The sequence below is a fragment of the Topomyia yanbarensis genome, chromosome 3 (genome assembly GCF_030247195.1).
Source record: "Topomyia yanbarensis strain Yona2022 chromosome 3, ASM3024719v1, whole genome shotgun sequence".
NCBI classification, from domain to species: Eukaryota; Metazoa; Arthropoda; class Insecta; order Diptera; family Culicidae; genus Topomyia; species Topomyia yanbarensis.
The window spans coordinates 406,924,557-406,944,686 of NC_080672.1; the positions used below are offsets into that span (position 1 = coordinate 406,924,557).

At 36.6% G+C, this 20,130-nt stretch overlaps 1 protein-coding gene across 1 annotated transcript in view; it reads left to right on the forward strand.

Moving 5' to 3' along the window:
• Window positions 1-20,130, forward strand: part of LOC131688455 (uncharacterized) — a 177,539-nt gene that overhangs the window by 83,462 nt on the left and 73,947 nt on the right. Inside the window, exons 2-3 of the mRNA XM_058972724.1 lie at window positions 15,251-15,410; window positions 15,572-15,703. Of these exons, the coding sequence (XP_058828707.1) occupies window positions 15,251-15,410; window positions 15,572-15,703 (292 nt within the window). The remainder of the gene's footprint in view (window positions 1-15,250; window positions 15,411-15,571; window positions 15,704-20,130) is intronic.

Below are 20,130 nucleotides of genomic sequence, written 5' to 3' on the forward strand. Positions count from 1 at the left end.
TTCTTTCGGCACGTATGGTAACTTTCTCTGCTCAAGATACTCCAGCGTCTTCTTGGCGTAATGGAAAGCCGTCTAGTCCGGCTAGAAGATGTACTTCTCATCCGCATGATGCGCCTTCAAGAGCGGCAGAAGAATTTTCTCAAGATACTCATCCTGGTACACTTGTTGGTTGATGGCCAGACCGCTTGGCTTGAACCACGGCTTTGAAATTGTTTTGATCCCGGTATATAACTGTCAAATGGGCCAAATAGAAAAAAGCAAAAAAAATCCTCTATCGTCGTTTCATAGCGACTAATCATTTTGGTGTGTTATAGCCAGCAAAACAATGGCCATTCGTGGCTGGTGTATTTTCATTACATAGAATGCACAAATTGTCTAAACCTGCATTGAATTTTGATAAGTTTTCATTTCTTTGTGCGGCATTTACAAAATCTTTCATTTCATGACAATAACAGTCGAAAATTTACAGCGAGAAAAATCGTTATATTGAATCTATTGATTTCACACATGACTTTTTGCAATTTGCAGCAGCACATCAAAATTATCTGTGACACATAAATATCATGTGAAAAGTATTGAAATAACCGTGCCGTCAATCAAAATTATAATAGTGTGCCACATAGAAATTTGATTCATAGCAAATTTCACATTATTTTTCGGTCTGCCTCTCGTTTTTTCTGCTGTAAATTTTATGCATGTCTTGTATGCATAAACATCACAGCAGTATAAAAGAGACGGAAATAAAAAATATGCAAACTCTGTATTTTACCAATTTGAACATCAACTAAACAGTTTGTTGTTGCAAACAAGCTAAATTTTTCTGCGTGTACCAAGAATGTGGACCGAAGACTTTTACCAGATAGACGTGCGGCACCTTGACAGATATATACCGAAAACAAAACAAACATGTTTTAAGTCGAAAACAATGGGAACACCAGCGACAATCCTAATCTAGTGTTCTGTATCTACTGCCTAAACTCATATTTTACTTCGGGGGGTATGGTCGACTTGTCGCTAGTATAGTAGCTGTCATTTCCAGGAATGTGGGTTTTCGCGAGCGGAAAGTAACTTTCGGCGTCCAGCACGAACGAAGTCCCGCGGTAGTTTTTCGTCATCCACCGGCACTGCGATTTCGCGATCGCTATCTATTCGTCCGTGTACTCGGGGGACCGACTTTTCTTCCGACAGATAATGTCCTCCATCTTAAGGGTTCGGTGAATCAAGGTATGGGAGCAGTGATATTTTTGGCGGTGTGACGCAAACTCGTTCCGTACTTGTTGTCGAACAGCTTTTTCAACGCTCCCTTCTTCTTTTTCGTCATTATCTTTGCCGGACGGCCGCTACCGGCCTTCTGCTCCACGCCAGGATCCGGTAAACTGTACTCACGGGCACGGTTTTCGTCTCGAAGGTGGTCTACCGTAAACTTTTTTCCACGATTACCATGCGTTTCGTAAAACCGTACAGCATGTTCGCGGAGTGCTAGCTGTTTCGACGCCATCTTCGATTAAGCTGACAGCACACGTGCGAAAAGAAACATAACACCCATTTCTAGGGAGTCTAGAGAACAATTCTCTTGGAGAGAAAAAAATTCACACTCTTTACTTTATTTACAGAAAGGAATTGAAATCATTCTCATTTTTTAATGAACACCCGTTACATCCAGAATGCTATGTGAGCTTCGAGTAGCCATGTGATGAATATTTGCGAACAAAGATTTTACGCTGCTCTTAGCAGTTCCAGCTTTGCTGTTGAATCGTAGTTTGCGCGTCTAGTGACCCACTGTAAAGCTTTTTGAAGACCTTTTGCTTGGTATTTCATTCATGGTTATTAGTCAGCACACGGTTTGGACTACTTTGTGAGCCACAGTTAGCAACTGCCGCAGGAGTGAACCAATTTCGCATGCTTGGTTGCTCGTTTCTTTAGCAACTCTGGGCATAGTGAGAATTTGGCAAAATAATTTTTATCTACAGGAATTCATTGGACATACCTTTTTATTCTATTGAAATCAGCACCTCCAAATGCTATCTGCTACCAGCCTGGAAATAATAGAAGAACCAGAGTACAGCTTACAGTAATGTACAGTCCCGGAGTAAAGATTTGTTGCATTCAAATAGCTAACTACGAATGATGGTATAGACATTAGACTGGTTCAATTTTTGACTTTTAGTTCCACCAGGCACTACTGATTCCTTTTATGACCCTTAGTAACTGTGCAAATTTTGGTACGAATACGTTGTGTCAACGGACCCTCCAAAAATTTCAAAGTTTATATAGAAATTAGTATGGAAAAACGGTTAAAATTCTTAAAAAATCACCTCATCAATAAATTCATGAGAACACTATATATTTATAAAGGTATTCTTCTACTGAACACATTCGTGTTACATTGTAAGTTTGTGAAAATTCGCTGAGAAAAGTTATTAAGTACAGAAGTATTATGACATCAAAACAAGTGGATTTTATTATTAATCATAGCAACCCTGTTTGAATAGATCCATCGTTATACAAGTGTAAACTAGACTTGCCACCCACGGCTTTTCCTTGATTTACAAGCAATTCAACTTACAGGAGGACAAGACACTCGTTTCCGAGTATTTTAAATTATTCTAGAATTAAGTTAAGAGGACATTTTTTGATACACTACATATTGCACTGAACGCTTGTTTTGTCAAATTTGAGTCTGTCTCTTTATATCCATGTAAGTCTCTGGTCATGATGCAACGCAAAAAAAGGTCGTACACGGAATCGGATGGATAATCATGAAAAAGAATTTTGTACATTCTTTAAAAATATAAAAGACCCATGACTCCGTTAAGCTAATGCAATGATCCGTGTCAAACAACGAAATAAAAAATACTCACTTTCATAACTAGTCTTGAAACAGGTTTTTTACGTTGCGTTGCGTTGTGGCGATGATTTTGGCGCATTGTACACTGACTTCATCATGTTTGACTGCAGATTATCTCTTAAGAATTGCTTAGCAAGTGGTAAAACCTCAAAAGCATGATAGCCATCATAGCCGGCCGCCCCGTTCACGGGGAAGGATAAAGGATAAGGTAGACGGAAAGTGTTAATGCTCCACCTACTTAATGGAAGGTAGACGACTCATCAGGCTCTTCCATAGGTGTCGCGGAGTTGGTGGTTTGGTAGGGTATAAAATCTAGATTTCGCTCCAAGCAAACGATGCGACCTGTAAAGCATAGTTTATTAGGTAGTAGTTTAGTTAGTTTTCAAGTACACGATCACTCGAAAAATATAAGATCTTGCTTAGTTTTTCGGTTCTTTTTAAACTCTGGGTAGCCGGTTACCGAGAGTATCCTACGCTTAAAGAAAACCAATTTGAAATTCACACACCCGACCGTGGCAGTATTGCCTAGAAAAGCTAATCTTATCTGCATAGTGGGCCGGATCACTATTTATTGCGACAATATTTAGAGAAATTTCGCTATTCCTTCTCTATGATATATTAGTCTTGAAACAGGCTTTTTAAGGAAAGACCTAGTTGTCCTGTAACTAAGGAAGAAAATTTCAACTAAACGAGTTCTTTAATAAGAAAAATTAAAATATGTCGACTAAATCAATTAAATAATCAGTGTTGTACATACAATATAGTGATTTGATAATGGACATTCTACATTGTTTACTACTTAATGCATTGCTTTCATAATTATTTTAACAATTCCAATTCCCAAAACACCTACATTCAATCGTACTTAGGAGGCCTGAACGACCTAAACACGGCCCTGATGGAATTAGAATCGCGCTTGTAATGAATTTAATGAACTACTAAACAACCTGGTAGATATCAGATTCACATTATCAACGGTCCATTGCTTCGGGTAGCTTTCATCGGCACATGGGTGAACAGGAAAAAAGAAACCATAGGTTGTAAAGCAAACGGCACACAATTGCCTCACGACATGCACCTAATTTAATGTGCAAAATATACACGTGGACAGTGTATGAGTCAAGCAATGCACTGTAAATGAGCGACCCCCCGAGGATCGCACGTTCGGGTTCCATCGGTACTGGGCCACTTCAATTGCGAGGCACACTATTGGAAGCGACCTGTTTTCTCGCCGGTTTGCTTCCCTTGCAAGAAAGCAAATAGTTGAACAAATGGGGAAAATCGGCACCACAACCGCGGAGCGAGTGGGAAGAAAGTGATCTTCGGTTTGCACACTTCTCGGATCAGGCTCAGCGGGCCGGTAGTCGGGAAACCTGATTGGCTGGACTGGTGGGACAGCACTGTCAATTCCTCCTCGCCAAAACCACACCGCAATGTAGTGGGTGAGGCGAGTGCCTCGTCCAGAAGAGTAAAAGTAGTTACCTCGCTGAAAGCGGCATGACAATTCACAAAACCTGACCAGCGAATCAGAGACGGGTAGGTACGGGCAGTTGGAATAATGCGAACATAAATCTGGAACGAAATGTTCCATTGTCGGCCTAATTCGCTAGTTGCTAGGTTTCGAACGGGTTGATTAAGCGATTGGACATCCTGGATTTTCCGGAATAGCCACCTAACGAGCTAGTAATAGCAATATAATATGACCGTGATGACACCTAGTTTGCAAAAATGTTCATTGCTAAGTAACATCAATTTTTCAATACGGCTGTTTTTAGTTGAGTCACCTATTTGAAAAAAACTAACCTAAATTTCTTTTGCAACAATAAACGGTTTCCTCTAGGATTCAATGCAACTCGAACTGAGCAAAAAGTCAACTCAAACTCTTCTAAAATTTCTGATAAATCCTAAAGAAAGTCCATTTTGTGCAATTAGTAACCAATCAATATTTCGACCTTGAACTGTGATGATATTTCGCATTCAATTCATTCAACTGAAAAATTTCAAAACATGAAAACAATTTGTGATGTATGATAAAAAGGAGTGCCGCAAATATTTTTCGGTTGAAATCACAGCATAAAATCATGTAGTAAAACTTTCACACCGATTGACCTCAAGCCATTCGAAGACGGCGGCACCAGTTAGCAAAGGGTGAACAAACGTGTTATTACTAATTTTCCCATTGCTTCATTGTCCCGACACAAGTTTTAAATTATAATAATTCAGTGCGCTATTTTGAAGAGCTGCTTCAGTTTAACTCCCTTCAATTTTCTCCAATTGATATCAAGCGGCATGACTATCGCTATTTAACCTTCCTTTGACTAATAACCGGTGAGAAAAGTTAAAGCCTCTTGAGCTGCTTCAGCAGAAGAAAACTACATTAAACCACCATCCGGTGGGTAAAAGCCATTACCCAACAGCCACGCCAATGGTCAATGCGCGCGCAGCTGGTTCACACACTTCCTTAAACTATCGCAGATAGCGAAAGTTTTCCACATGCAAGGGAGTTTAGTTCGTAATCTACCCATTGTGCGTAGTGGTGCCCAATTCAGTGAAACGATTCACTCTTGCTTTCTTAATTTTTTGCCCGAACCGGTAACCTCTTCTCGGTAACCTATCTCACCAAGGCAGCTCTAGTTGTGGGCTCTGCTCTAGTTTATCTTTACAGTTTTAAAGACTTACCGGTATGCCTCACCTCCCCCGACCACGACGCTTAATATTTTGAATTAAACGTGAACACAATGATAAAGCAATTCTTGGTTTGTGTATCTACCTTTTTATACCATTCATGATTCGAAATAATGAAGATGGGATCCCGAATTACGTTCGGCCACGTTTGGTGGCATCCACAATTCAGGTACATGGTGTTTCTCATCAATGAAACGGGTGTGAATGAAACAAGGAAAGCGGAATGAAAACGAGATTTCTGGGCAACTGCGGTGGGAGTGAGAGTGTTTGGTCTTTTATTTCATTATTTTTGCTACCTCACCGGCGAAACTTGGGGTCTTGCATTGGGTTTGGGGTCTCTTCAATTACAAATTATTTTCACCCCACGGTGCCAACTTTAATTAGAGAGGAAATTAACCATGAATTGAAATTTCAAACACTCATCATTTAGGCACGGCTGAAAAGTATACCAAAAGGTAATGTTTTGTTAGGAGACGATATTGAAAATGGACACGCTTTCTTCATGTAAGTGCCAGCGTTTGAAAATTATGCGTTTCTGTATGCATCACCTTACTGTCCCTTTGTTGCACTTTCCAAACAAATTGAATGGCACGAGTTCAGCCGAGTCCGTGGAGAATTCCAGTGCACTGAAAGGTGTGTAATTTCGAATGTGAGGTGCTACTTCCCCGACCAAATTCAGGTGACCGCTTGGAGTGTTGTGTATTCGAATGCGTATAACAATTACGTTTCGAACCTACGTTTTCTACGTGACGGTATGCCCAATCGGGTCGGGGACCTGTGCTGTAGTTGGTGCCTTTTGGACTTGAAACAGTTATATTTATTTAAAACCTGCTGCATATAGTTTTTTTCATTTATTTGTACATAATGTATTCAAAGTTTCATACGGACAGCATTTAGGAAGTGTGGTTTCAACTATAGCAGGGGTTTTCAACCTTTTTCCTTTCATGTACCCCTTTGCGACAACTGATTTTCATCATGTACCCTTTTCTAAGCATTGATTTCCCGCATTACCCTTTCAGAAGAAACAATATGATTCTGGATTTGTATTTGAAAAAAATGACTAATGGATAACATTCACACACAGATAAAAAATATGTATTGGTAAAAATAAGAGTTTTCCGCTATTAGTAAAAAAAGAGGTTGAATATAAGACTTTTAAACTAATCAAGATCAATAATCAAAATAAAAGTTCTTTTCTTTTAAGCTATACTACCCATGATCACATAGTTGTCCCATTTTCTATGGCATTTCCTATCTTTATGGGACTGATATGGGCAGTATAGAAGAATAATAATCAATATCAAAATTTTCTTTTAAAACTAAGAATATGCGTTTGCTGAGTTTGAGTTTGTTTGCGTTTGATTGCTGAGAGCGAAAAATGTTTTTTTCGCCATTATTTTTATATAATTCTTAATTCTTGACGCACTGAATCGATATACAAAGACAAATACCCAACGAGAATAGTAGGATAAAAAGGGGCATCCAAAGGAGGGTCCTAGGGTCCAGTCCAGGGTTGTTAACGTTGAATTCAACTTTACCGCCGATAACGATGAATTCAGCGCCATTATCGGCGTTGAATTTGGCGTTGATCTCATCGTCATCGTCAACGAATTCAACGTTAGTGTTATCGTAAATCTTCGCGTTGATTTCTGTTTTCGTCCTTTTTTCGTCAGAGATATTATATTGTATTCATAAGAAGCTTAATCTTATATTCAGCAGCGTTTATGGAAATAGATATAATTCAATTATATTTGAAATACAAATTCTGAGGTTAGTTTCTGAAGCATTCTTTTCACAAACGTAGATGCAAAGAATACTATCGCGTGATCGTGGCGGCCAGTTAGTCTTCGTTGTTCATGCAATGTTTATGTCATAATATTTCTCCGGCTATGCAGGATGTCGCGTCGCTCTATTGAAAATAAACGTCGCCATCATATGGATACCGGGCAATGACGCGAAGAACGACAGAAGAATGGATAATTAATAAAAGAAGCAACTCTAATTCATCAACTTATAATGTGTACTCATGTCATATAATTTTCTGTTCGTTAACATGCATAACAATTAATTTCGACTTAACAAATAACAGCTAACATTACCGATTGTTTCTCCAGCAGCTCATCACTCAAATTACACCTACAGTGACACAATTTCATATTCGTGAACCTCCAGTGTATATGTTTAATATTGTTTCATAAATGTTTGCGCTATTTAATATAGGTATTGTTTTGAAAATGTGGTAGTAGAATCATCATCTGTCATTTTTTTATCATTTGTAATCTAAAGTGTGCAAGTTTTCGTACACTACACATAAAAAATCATTATTTGGTGTGAAAATGGCACAATTTCATATTCGTACACTTTTGAAAAGTCAATTAATTCGTAATTTAAGACCTGTTATTTCATTATTTTTTTTGTTTTACTTAGAAAAATAAATTTTATGACTACTGAAAAGTGTTCATTGGCACAGTTTTCTCTACACTAGTTTGAGAAATTCCCTCAATTTAACGTAATGTTTAAAAAACAGTAAACTAACTGCCATTATGGGACGGAACTAATCATTACTCACCAAAATCAAATCTAGGTGCTAGCTAAATAATTTCATAAAATTTTTGAAATTGTTCAAAGGTTGCGTCCAACTATTTAACATGTCGTTAAAAACTTTGATGTGGTGAAACGTAGTGCAGATATTTCGAAAAGCTTGAACTGTAAAAAATTTATGATGAGGGATAAACGATTTTTAATTAGAAACATTTGGAAAAGTCGAGTAATTAATGTTATATACATGGCAAATATATTGAATCCTAGCATTTAAGTATAAGTCTGCTCTGGTACGGTTCGTAATGTATGGAGAACGGACAATTACAATGCCTGTGTTCTGGGTAAAAAACCGTTCATCAATGAGAAGAACAAAGAATTGATTTGATATTTACAAAACAACATTGAAACATTTTATCGGAATATTGCAAAGATTGTAAATTTTGTCTATGAGTCCTAATTCAACATATTTGACTCAAATGGCTGTTGTTTCGAGTGGAGAAAATCGAACTCAAACCTAGACACAAAAGCCTTATAACAGCAGCTAAGCGCAGAGACAGTTATTGTTATTGAGTTATTGTATGGGATATTATATATCCACTGTAATGTGTATTTTAATATGAATATCTTAAAATAAATTTTAAAGAAAAGCTTCCGTAAAATGGTACTTTTACTAAGAAATGGTGGATATTGGAAATGCGATCAGGAGAAGAACCTAAAGCATAAGGCGTGCAAAAAATGTTTAGAGTAAATTTATAATTATTTAAATGTTATGGATTCTCCACTGTGGACCCCAGTTATTACCTGATTAGAAAAATAAATGGGAGTATTTGGACAAAAAGTGCGAAACTATCCGTATTATAATGAGAATGATCTTAGACAGTACTATTTAGAAGAATGTGATAAAATTTAGGTTGAATACACACAAAAACTAGTGGTCAGCATTCGTATACGATTGAAAACTGTAATTACAAATAAAAACTACCACATTGAATATTTATTATAGAAATTTCAATTGATATTAAAAAAATATGTAAACTGTACGAATATTGAATTGAGTGTATATTTGACTATCTTAATAATTATGATTATTTTTGAGAAAATGAGCATTTGTAGTACAAAGAAAATTATTGTATCTTTTCTTTTCTGCTGTCTAGTAAACTATTTCTACATAAATAAAATGTCTCGTAAACTATTTTTTTACTTGTAAAATGCATATAAGCATTCCGCATAGCGGTGTACGTAAATGAGATTGTGTCGCTGTATTTGGTCTAATGGCAGCCTAGTGTTGTAGAATAAAAATAAGTTTTTAGCCGAAAATTTGCTTCAATTTATACTATCTTGTGGTGGTACGTGTGCAGCTAAATACCTGATAGGGGAAGATGGGATAAAACGCACCACCTAAGGAAATATGATCATAACTCAGCTATAGAACATCAATTGGGTCATTAAATGAGAAAATAAAACCTTATTTTATTACATACATTGATAAAGCTGATTTTCGTGATCACAACAATGTTTTTTTCCAACTCAGGAAATGTTAAAATAAAATATAAATTTAAAATAAAGAAATATGTTGACAGTCTCGATTTGACACTATCAGATGCATTTGACATATCGAATTTCAAGACAAATAATGCCATGTCAGAAAAAATGAATACATGTTTTCCCAGTTTTCCCGCACGGTTATTTTTATTTGACTTAAACACCATCCAATGCGTATCGTTTTTTTTCATTTTGGGTGTTGTTTTGATAGGCCAGATGTAAACCGCAGTTTTCCTATGTATGGTTGTCTATGTTTACATAAGATTTATTTAAAAAAACAAAAAAAAAATTGTCTTTACGTATTACAACAATTTTTTTTGAAATAATGTTATGTATATTGTAGAGATGGTCGGGTTTCAATTTTTTCGAACTCGAACCCGACCCGAACCCGAGCGCATGAAAATTTAAAAACTCGAACCCGACCCGAGCCCGAAATTATAAAATTTGAAAAACCCGAGCCCGAACAATTTAAAACTTAAAAACCCGAACCCGACCCGTACCCGAGAATGAAAATTTTGTAAAACCCGAACCCGACCCGACCCGAGAATTTTGAAATTTGAAAATCAGAACCCGAACCCGAAAATTTAAAATTTGAAAGGCCCGATCCGAATCCAACTTGCTAATACGGAGAATCAACCAAAGATCTCGAAGATTTTTGATTCTAGGCACCCGAGCTGGAACATTGACTCATCTAAGAATAGTAGAATCACTCGAATCTGAAGTAGCACCATACGCATTGAGTTATATCTGCGTATGGCAAAACAAATCACTGCCGAGTAAAATCCGCATTTATATTTACTATTATTGAACGTCAAATTTGTAACGTTCTGAGAAACTTATAAATCGTTGATATCTTAACCGGAAATTAAGTTAAATCGGCGGCTAACTCATGGGGAAACAGAAAGCTTAATGGTCACAGTTTCCAACAACCTTGCCCGTCGTACTTAACCAAAATTTCTGATTTTTTATCAAAAACAATTCCTGCAAGGCAGTTTCGTATAATTTATTACATGTGTTTAATTAAGCTATGATAATTGGCAATTCGTATCCGACAGTTTACATGACGTCACCCACGTTACTGGTTGGAACGGTCAAACCTGTATCGAAGGGTATCAATCATTTTCTGACGTGTTCTTGATATCCCATCACTATCGTTAGGATGATCTATGATTGGGTATATAAGTTATTTTATGCTTCAGATTATACGGTAAGCGCGCCAATAGAGATGCTTCGAAATCTCAAATGGAGATCTTGGAACGACTCCAAACTTTTAAAAATCCGTTAATGGCTTCAACAGAACACACACATTTTTTGCAATCAATTCGTTAAGTTCGTGGAAATTTGTGTATTTTCATGAAGGAATCCGGATCATGCAACAGCTCAGCTTTTAAATGGAGATAGCTTGGCCTAAACTATCTCCTTTTTAAAAAAATAATGTGCTCTTTTTAAATTTGAGCGCCATAATGACACCAAAGTACCACGAAATTTATGAGTTCAAATCCTTATTTTTCCGTTACAGATTATTTTAATTGCAAACAATCTTTATCATAAACCAATTTGATTGTTAAACTTCCGTGAAGGAAGGTACAACCTATTTGTATCATTTGACCAATTTAACAGTGCTTGCTTAAAGTTTGTTTGGGGTAAAAATGTACCCCACAAAACCGTTTGCGTTTTTGTTTTGTCATGTGTGCATAATTCAAAAAATTATTATATCTTTTTTAAAAAGCGAAATATCGATACATAGTTAGCGAGAAACTTGTGTAAAATTGTATAAGTTCCAACTCTGCCGAATAATAGTATCTGTTATTTGGTATAACAAGGCACTATAGCAAAGCAACTAGAAAATGCGTTTAGATCGGTATCATAATTTTTGCTTTTGCGGATGAAAGAGTCAAAACACATTCGTGAATATGATTTGTATATAGTATGCAAGACGCATCATTCGATTCGTTATCTTCTGCAGCCCAGGCTCTGGAACATACTTACTTTATATACACGTACAATGCACCAGCTCTACCTATTCCTTCGACGCCTTCCTGTTTCATCTCTGTTACTGCATAAACGCTTGTATTGGCGTTTGGTTTTCAAAAAAGCATCGGAATAAACATACTTTTTGACCGGTTTTTGAAAAAAATTGTTCAAAAGGAAATTTAATAAGCTTTACAACGTCGTATAAATGGTCAAAATCGATTTGAAACTACCGGAGTTATAGCAGTATGAAGAAAAAAGGGAATTTTGACGTATTTTAAAGACTTGTTCTATACAAAATGAAATATTACATAATTAAATAGTCAAAACACGAATATTTTTAAACAGGTTACTCCACGAATGATTTTAGAATAAAACTATCCAATTTAATTAGGTATACTAGAGCGATTTTAGTTCTGGGGTACGAATGTACCCCACAAAACCGTTTACGCAGAGAAAAAGTCGCCGCGGCCTAAGTATCGGTTTTAAAGTACCTGTAGAAATTTATATTCCATTATAGAAAGTTGAACCGATATTTTTCGATACATTCCTGTTGACTTGGTTTATTACTAATTATCATGATAAATAAATCGCAAAGAGATTTTAGATGTGAATGCTCTTTTGTGAATGTTCGTTTAAAAAAATTAAATGATTCAGGCAGTTTGCGAATCTGAAGAGACGTAATTTTATGCAAGAATGAAAAATACAATATTTGAGCACCAGAAAATACGACGAATTCTAGCGATTCAGAGGTGCTAACATTTGGTACGGTTATATGTGTCATCCATTCGTATTACGAAGTATAATTCACTACTACAAAAAAGACTGCGTTTTGTGTATAGACGTAAATAGTATCATGAAATGGATGGGTTGTTTTGTTCAAAATCCGAACCCTACCCGACCCCGATAATTTGTAATTTGAAAAAGCCCGAAAGTCCAAAACTTCGAAAAACCCGGATCCGACCCGAACCCGAGAATTTTAAATTTGAAAACCCGGAACCCGACCCGAACCCGAGAAGTTTAAATTTACAGAACCCGAACCCGACCCGAAGCCCGTCGGGTTCGGGTCGGGTCCGAGTTTCGGGTCCAAAAACCCGAACCCGACCATCTCTAGTATATTGGACCTAAAATTTATCGAATGGAATGAAAAACTATATATAGCTTAATGACCCAATTGGGAAAATTTAATTAATGGTATCGTTTAGCCAACATTTTCCTCTGTAATCGCAATCATAACGCTTGTAAAATATTCAAAAAAGTGAAAATAATTCAATTCTTCAAAATCATTAAAAATTACTTTTTGAAAAACGGGACAAAACGCACCTGTGCGTGTGTAAACTGCACCACAACGACGTGGCAGAATGCACCGCAACAACGTGGCATAACGCTCACCGAATACTTTGTTTTCTGGCGGGATTTCACAAAAGTGTGCCATTAAGTAGCCTTAGGTTATGCAATTAGTAGGTTTTCAGAACGATTTTTCTGTTTTCGATTAAAAAACCAGCAAAATCAATGAAGAGGGCATTTTGCCCCCGATGGAGCAGCAATGGAAATTTAGCAAAAAGTGAATTATTTAGTACATTTTTCATATAGGTATAAATAGAACTGGAATGCCCTGATATAATAGTAAAACATCATTTATAGGAGCTGAAAATCCTTGTCGCACGAGCTATAATAATTACATTAGAAGAGCACGTTATTGTTTTTTGTTTATTTCTCAAGCTGTTATTGATGTACGGTTATCAAACTTTGACAGTGTATGTTTACTATTGCGGACATCCACCTGGTGTTACCCTTTTCTAGAAATTTTCCGCTGTTTTCAAAATAAACAAGGGGTGCATTTTGCCCCGGGGGTGCGTTTTACCCCATCTTCTCCTATAGAAGCCAAAAAAATTTACTTCCTGTTCCGCCTCTAGGCTTAGATTTTCGCCAGAGCTGGGCTCAGTACTGTTTTCTGTAGAGCATGTAAATTTTATCGGTAACGCATCAACGGATTGGTGGCGGGTATTCATGTACTGATGAGTACCTTCATCAATTTTTTTCATCTCATGTAGAATTTTTTCCTGTACAAATTTCTTTTTTCCACACTTCGTACACCATCCCAATCTAATTTAAACAATGGAAGCAGAATAGTTGCAAGAATTAGAATCGTGCACTATCCGAAATTGCATCAATCATTCGTTGAAGGTTCAGAGAACAATACTTTAATGGTCTTCCAACGAAATTTCTGCGCGATTCCAGACTCCGCAAGTGGCTGTACACAGTCGGTGGAAGCTATCCTAGAAACATGTATTTTTCTTTCTGAAGAATATAGAGTGAATATGCAAGAGGTTGCGTAATCCAAGTATATACTCTCAAGTATTGTAACTCAGATGGTAACAGATTGGCAGCCCTGCATTAGCAATTGTAGACCAGAACTTTTCCGGATTTCCATTCTTGATGGCTTTGATTTGCTTTGCTTAGTCCACCATATCTTCAATTTTTCCTCTACACTACTATAGTACTATGCATCTTAGATAGCAATGATGTCGATGAGTATGCTAACGGCGCGTCGTCGTGCGTTGCCACTAAATTGAGAATATGACTACCACAACGTTGATGAGTCGGAAGCACAAATTCGCTCTCGGTAAAATCCCCATTTTCATGTAGCTCATCGATATTATTGACAGTATACCCCCGCTAATCGATTTCTGTATCATCATAATCACTGTCAGAATCATCTTCCGAATTTTCGTCTATGAAATAAAATAACGTTAATCACTAAGAGGATTTCTCTGTTCCTGATGTTACATAGCATGATCATGCAGTCTTCTGAGGCAATTTCAAACATTTTGTCACACGTATTGCTATGGTTCTATTGATATTGACATCCCAGTACTGATACCTTGGAACCAAATGAATTCACACGCTTCATTTGTGCACTGGAAGATTTTCTAAATCCAAAAGTGTCCAACTTAGTTAGGAAGTGTCATAGTTATAAGCATTGACAGGACTTCTCAGACCCTTCTTCAATGCTTCAATTCAAAGCTTTGCTTGGTGCTATTCTAGGATGGCACTAAGTATAAATTTCCAGCAATGGAAAAGGCATTGAAATTTCATGGACTGAAATTTGAATAGGTACCCGGCTAAACTTAGGTACACATGACTGATGAACAAAGAATGTTGGGTGGGTCATACCAGGGACATTACCAAAGTAATTTTGAATGCTGCTAGGGCTTTCAAAAGAAAAAAAATTGATATTCAACCGGATCAACTAGGAATCTAACTTATCTAACTTTAATCTTTTTTTTAATTTAAACGATTCAGAGATGATAAACGATGGTGAAGAGCTGACAGAAAAGTTGATTATAATTATTCTGGCCGTACTTCGTGCGTTGAGTTGATCAATGAAGTCAAATCAGAGCAAATATGATTCTAGAAGTTATTTAAACTCAAATCATTTCAAACTGTATCGTTTTAAATGTAGCATTTCGTATATAATTCCATCAATAACGAGTAACCTTTGCAGCACTCTTGCCAAGTTTAATTCCCCACCCTGAGGTTCTTTCATAACAAGTGCCCATTGATTGACTTGGACATCATTATCAGTTTGAATCTTAATGTTCACACACGTCATTAATTCATAGAATCAGTGCTTAACAAATTATTTTCTTCTCGTTTCAGCTGATGATAGCCTGTGGTCACGCCAGTCTGAAACTGAGCGAACCCTGTCAACATGACATGGACTGCACCGACAGCATCCGAGGCAGTTACTGCACCTTGGAAGGCTTCTGCGAATGTTCTCCGTTCTACGTGCGGCTCAATGAGACCAAGTGTTTACCGTGTAAGTTCCCTTCGATTACCTACCTCCGGTATTCCGATATATGTAATATATTTAGAATTAGGCCCAGTGGCTGTCGCTAATGGGCCGGATCCGTGACTGCCGATCAGTTAACAGTTTTAATTGACTCGACCCGTCGGCGAATTTTTCTTTCCCCATTTCAGCTCAACTGTTGGAAAGCGAATGTCACCTTTCGGAACAGTGTTCCATGCGTGTTGCTAATAGTATCTGCGACGAAGGCCACTGCCGCTGCGAGGACGGCTTTCTGCAGTTCCGCAAGCACACCTGTTTGTCACGTAAGTACCCAACTCCATTCCCGCGGGTGGGATACATCTTCGGATTGGGACCGTTTCGGAATGGGGAAAACAGTGGTAATTCATCCAATTTATAGCTCATTTTCTCACGATTAAGCCATTAGAGAGATTCGATGGTGCCGATTATGGTGGAACTCGCTCAGCTTATCAACAAGTTTAAGGCTCACGATCGTTGCCGGTATTTTTCCTCGCCACTTTCAGCGTATATAGCGTACCTGCTTGTTGCCATCCTGGAAGATCGCTAGGCTTGGAATGAAAGAAGAGTAAAGATGGAGAAAATAGTGCCGTGAGCACGTTTTTTCATTTTTTAGAGAATGTTGACGACAAGCTGTTGACGTGTGGTTAATTATGCTTGTTTTGATGAGGCAAACCAATGGTTTTGGTTCAGTCAAGTCCAAAGCATTTTTCCTCATATTTTTTTGAATTAAAGTTTATTTTGATTTTTTTTAAATGTAGAGAATGTTACGATTAATATTGGTCCAACAAGGATGTTTAAAGCAGTCAAACTTTTAATTAAAAAATCAAGTCATGTATTTTGCTAATTAAATTAATACAGAATAGAGAAAAAATATTCGATCAAACTCTCTTTTCAGCAATTGCAAAACACCGGGCCTTCCGTTTGACTACTTCCTTTAAGTTTTGCACACCCTCCTTGGTTACTTGACACTGAGATAACACTGGTCTACAAAATCAGAAAAAAATTTTGGTGCAAGGTTGTGATAGTAGTTCTTAGGGTAAATCGGGTGCGCTGAGTTCAAAAATGACCATAGTTTTTTCCCGCCGTGCTCCTGTTTTTGAAATTTCTCCATAAATTTGATTTTTTTGTAGTCAGTGTCAAATTCGAAAAAACCATGCGTAAACAAAATAAAATGCCTCTTTTTTACGAAAATTTGACATTTTGCAAAATTCAAAATGCTGCCATTTCAAAAATTCTCGATGGATTTCGATCAACAATAGCTGTATTTGTATCTGTAAGCGTCTTCTTTCACACGAAAAAAAGTTCAAGCTAAACAGTCGAAAATCGTCTGAGCAGGGCTTCCAATTGCACTGCATGTACGATCCCATTCCATTCTGCTTACAAATACAACAAACTACACACACAAAAAGAATTAAATTTAAATGACATGTAAATCAATACGAATGTAAACATACAACGATTGAATAAAAAATTTGGTTGAAAATTGCGTTGAAATCAATTGGAGCATCAAACAGCATACAATTTTACACTCTCATTCGTGTAATATTACATGTCATTCATTTTACAGCAGTATTCGAGTAAAAATACACTGAAGTGCATTGGTTTTTCGTTTTAAGAAACTGTAATTTTCAATCCACGTGTAAAATTATAATAAAATTCGTTGAAGAAAGCACGACAAGTCGTGTGTATTTGTGGTGGAACTTCATTTTACATTTATATTCATGCTCCAAATATGTGCATGAAAATAAACTTAAAATTACAAAATATTTTTTTCTGTGTAACTGCAGTCCAGCTAGAGGAACTATTTCTATCAAATCTACTGGTTCCAAAAATATTGCATTGACAAACCGAAGGCTTCACCAGTATTGGAACACAAAATACAGTTCATCGATCGAATGGGTTTTTGAAAACATCGTCTACTAAGGCTCTACCACTCCTGAATGTACGAAACTACGGAGCAATCTTGATGTACTGCAATATTGCACATGTTACAGAACAAAATAACATTCGTATGCTGACACTCTCCTTCCATACGGATATAACAAACCGCATCGTTATTCACGATTCTCCATTCTGTCCGGTTACCGACGTTTGAAAGAAGTAGTCAACTGGCTGAATTTATCTCTTTATCTCGACAAATAGATTTTTTCATCAGCAGATTTAAATATCGATAAAGCTAAGTCGATTTTTATTTCAGAATGTCCGTCACTTCGAAAGATGTTTGTGAACGTTTTCATGTATTTTATCAATCAGAAGTGAAATAGATATTTCCGTGAAAGTATTATTGGGACTTCTAGTGTATATGAGTTTGTTTTTACATTTCTTATAAAAGAAATGTATAGAATTCGCTCAAACTTTCAAGATTTTTTCCTAGGCTTGGAGGGCCGAGTCTTATATACCAATCGACTCAGCTCGACGATTTGGGACAATGTCTGTGTGTGTGTGTCTGTGTGTGTGTATGTAACGGACAAATTCTCATTCGTGTTTCTCAGCAATGGCTGAACCGATCTTATCCAAAGCAATTTTAAATGAAAGAACTAAAAAACAGTATGAACGCTATTAATTTGTTTTTGATTCTGATGTTTAGTTTCCAAGATATGAATGTTTGAATGCGTAAAAATGGCGTTCTTTGCAGTTTTTTTAAATTATCTGCCGAAATTGACAATATAGATTAGACAGCTTTAACGAATACCTCTCGAACAAGCTATAGATTGTTGAAATCGGACTATTATCAAAAGAGATATTTAACATTAAATGCGGACGAAAGATTTTTATCATTTCCCATTGCCAGAAATATGACCAAAAACATGTAATCTATTATTAACGCCAAAACGGCTTATTTTAGGTCAATAGTATCTTCGGAGAAGTTAATGGAGGTAATATGCCCTTTCTTTTGGTATTGTGCTTTTGCTGATTAATCCCCCTATGAGTGAGATATTTTCACAAATTTTCTTGGAAGTGATTATATCAAAATGATGTCTTCAGCAAATTTTTAGCTCTTACTTTTGCGAATAACTTTACTACAGACTTTAAATATCTATTTTAATAATTCTTTAAAAGTTATGGCTTGTTGTTTGTTGATTACTCTTTGTCGCCTATTTATTGTTCAATATAGTAATAATCCATTGAAATAAGCTAAACATTATTTCGATAAAACGAATTTTGTATTTCATTTTACTATCTACAACCGCTAGAAATAATCACCGAACACTTCCAAGTTGTCTGGAAGGAACTTGATAACTTATCAGTACAAAAATGTTCATTTGTGCGAACCTTCTGACTGCAAATTTTTCTAACTTATAACCATCGGATCGATCTGAAACATATCGGAAAATGGAAAGCGAAATAAATAACTCCAAGCAACGGCGTAGCCAAGAGAAGGTTTTGGGGTTTAACACCATAAAACCAAAACCCCACCACCCCACCACACCCAAAAAAAATTATTGGATTGAAGTTGAAAATTTATTGATGCAGACTGATTTAATTCAATATTACAATAACAATTATCTGATCCGTAGATTGATAACCTGTTGTTGTAAACATCATGATGACTTTTGATAAAATGTCGGAATGGTTCCTGATATGTAACTGATCTATTGGTCTTGTTTTCACAGTTGTCTAATTGCATCAATATCAAATTCCTGCCTGAAAACATTCCAATAGAAAATTCCAGAGTTCTGTAATCAATCATAATCCTCAGATTTATTTTCTAATTGAGCTCGTTTTTGTAGAAAGTTAAAATTGATTTAATGTATATGAAACATAGAACTGCTCACCAAAAAAATGCATAACTTTCAACATTGGCTAAAAATTTTTTTGCCTTTCTCATTCACTCTAAAATTCGTCAATCTAATCCCGACCCGGAGAGCCGTGTGTCATATGCCAATCGACTGATTTCGTCGAAATCGGAAAATGTCTGTGTGTATGTATGTGTGTGTATGTGTGTATGTGGAAAAAAATGTGACCTCTGTTTCTCAGAGATGGCTGGACCGATTTGCACAAAGTTAGTCTCAAATGAAAGGTACAACCTTCCCATCGGCTGCTATTGAATTTTTTATTGATTGGACTTCCGGTTCCGGAGTTACGAGTTGAAGAGAGCAATCACACAGCAAATTCCCATATAAACTGAAATGAAAAAAATTCAAAATGAAATTTGTATTTTTGATGCCAAATGACTTTAAAATGCATGAAACATTGAGATGTTTGACAAAAATTGACTTCTTTGGACTTTGGTACTTTTTTGTCTTTCTCATATAGAAACGTTATGCAATCACTCTAAAAATCGTCAATCATACCGGCCCGGAGGGAGTATGCAGTGAGCGGTTGCTACTTTAAAATTAAAACTAGTTTAAAATTTCTTCACAAGTTGAAAATTTTCGGCAGGACCTGGACCTCCCGGATCTTTCTCCATGATCCGCCGCTGGTTTCAAGCGATGTTTCAGTATTACATAGTATCTCAAGATCGTGGCTGTCGATCCGTTGTATGTATGTGCAAATCGTACTGAACATGTAATATTCATTTCCACCATTGTATTGAACATAACCAGTCATGGAAGGTTTATATTTTGGGAATGCGTCGAGTTGAGACGAAAACGTAATATGATTAATAACGAGGATAACACTTTCCGAATGTAGAAAGAAATTTATGAAAAATGATGATTTCCATTCGATTCTAGCAGGTTCTGATCGATTTTGATGACCATTTAATTTT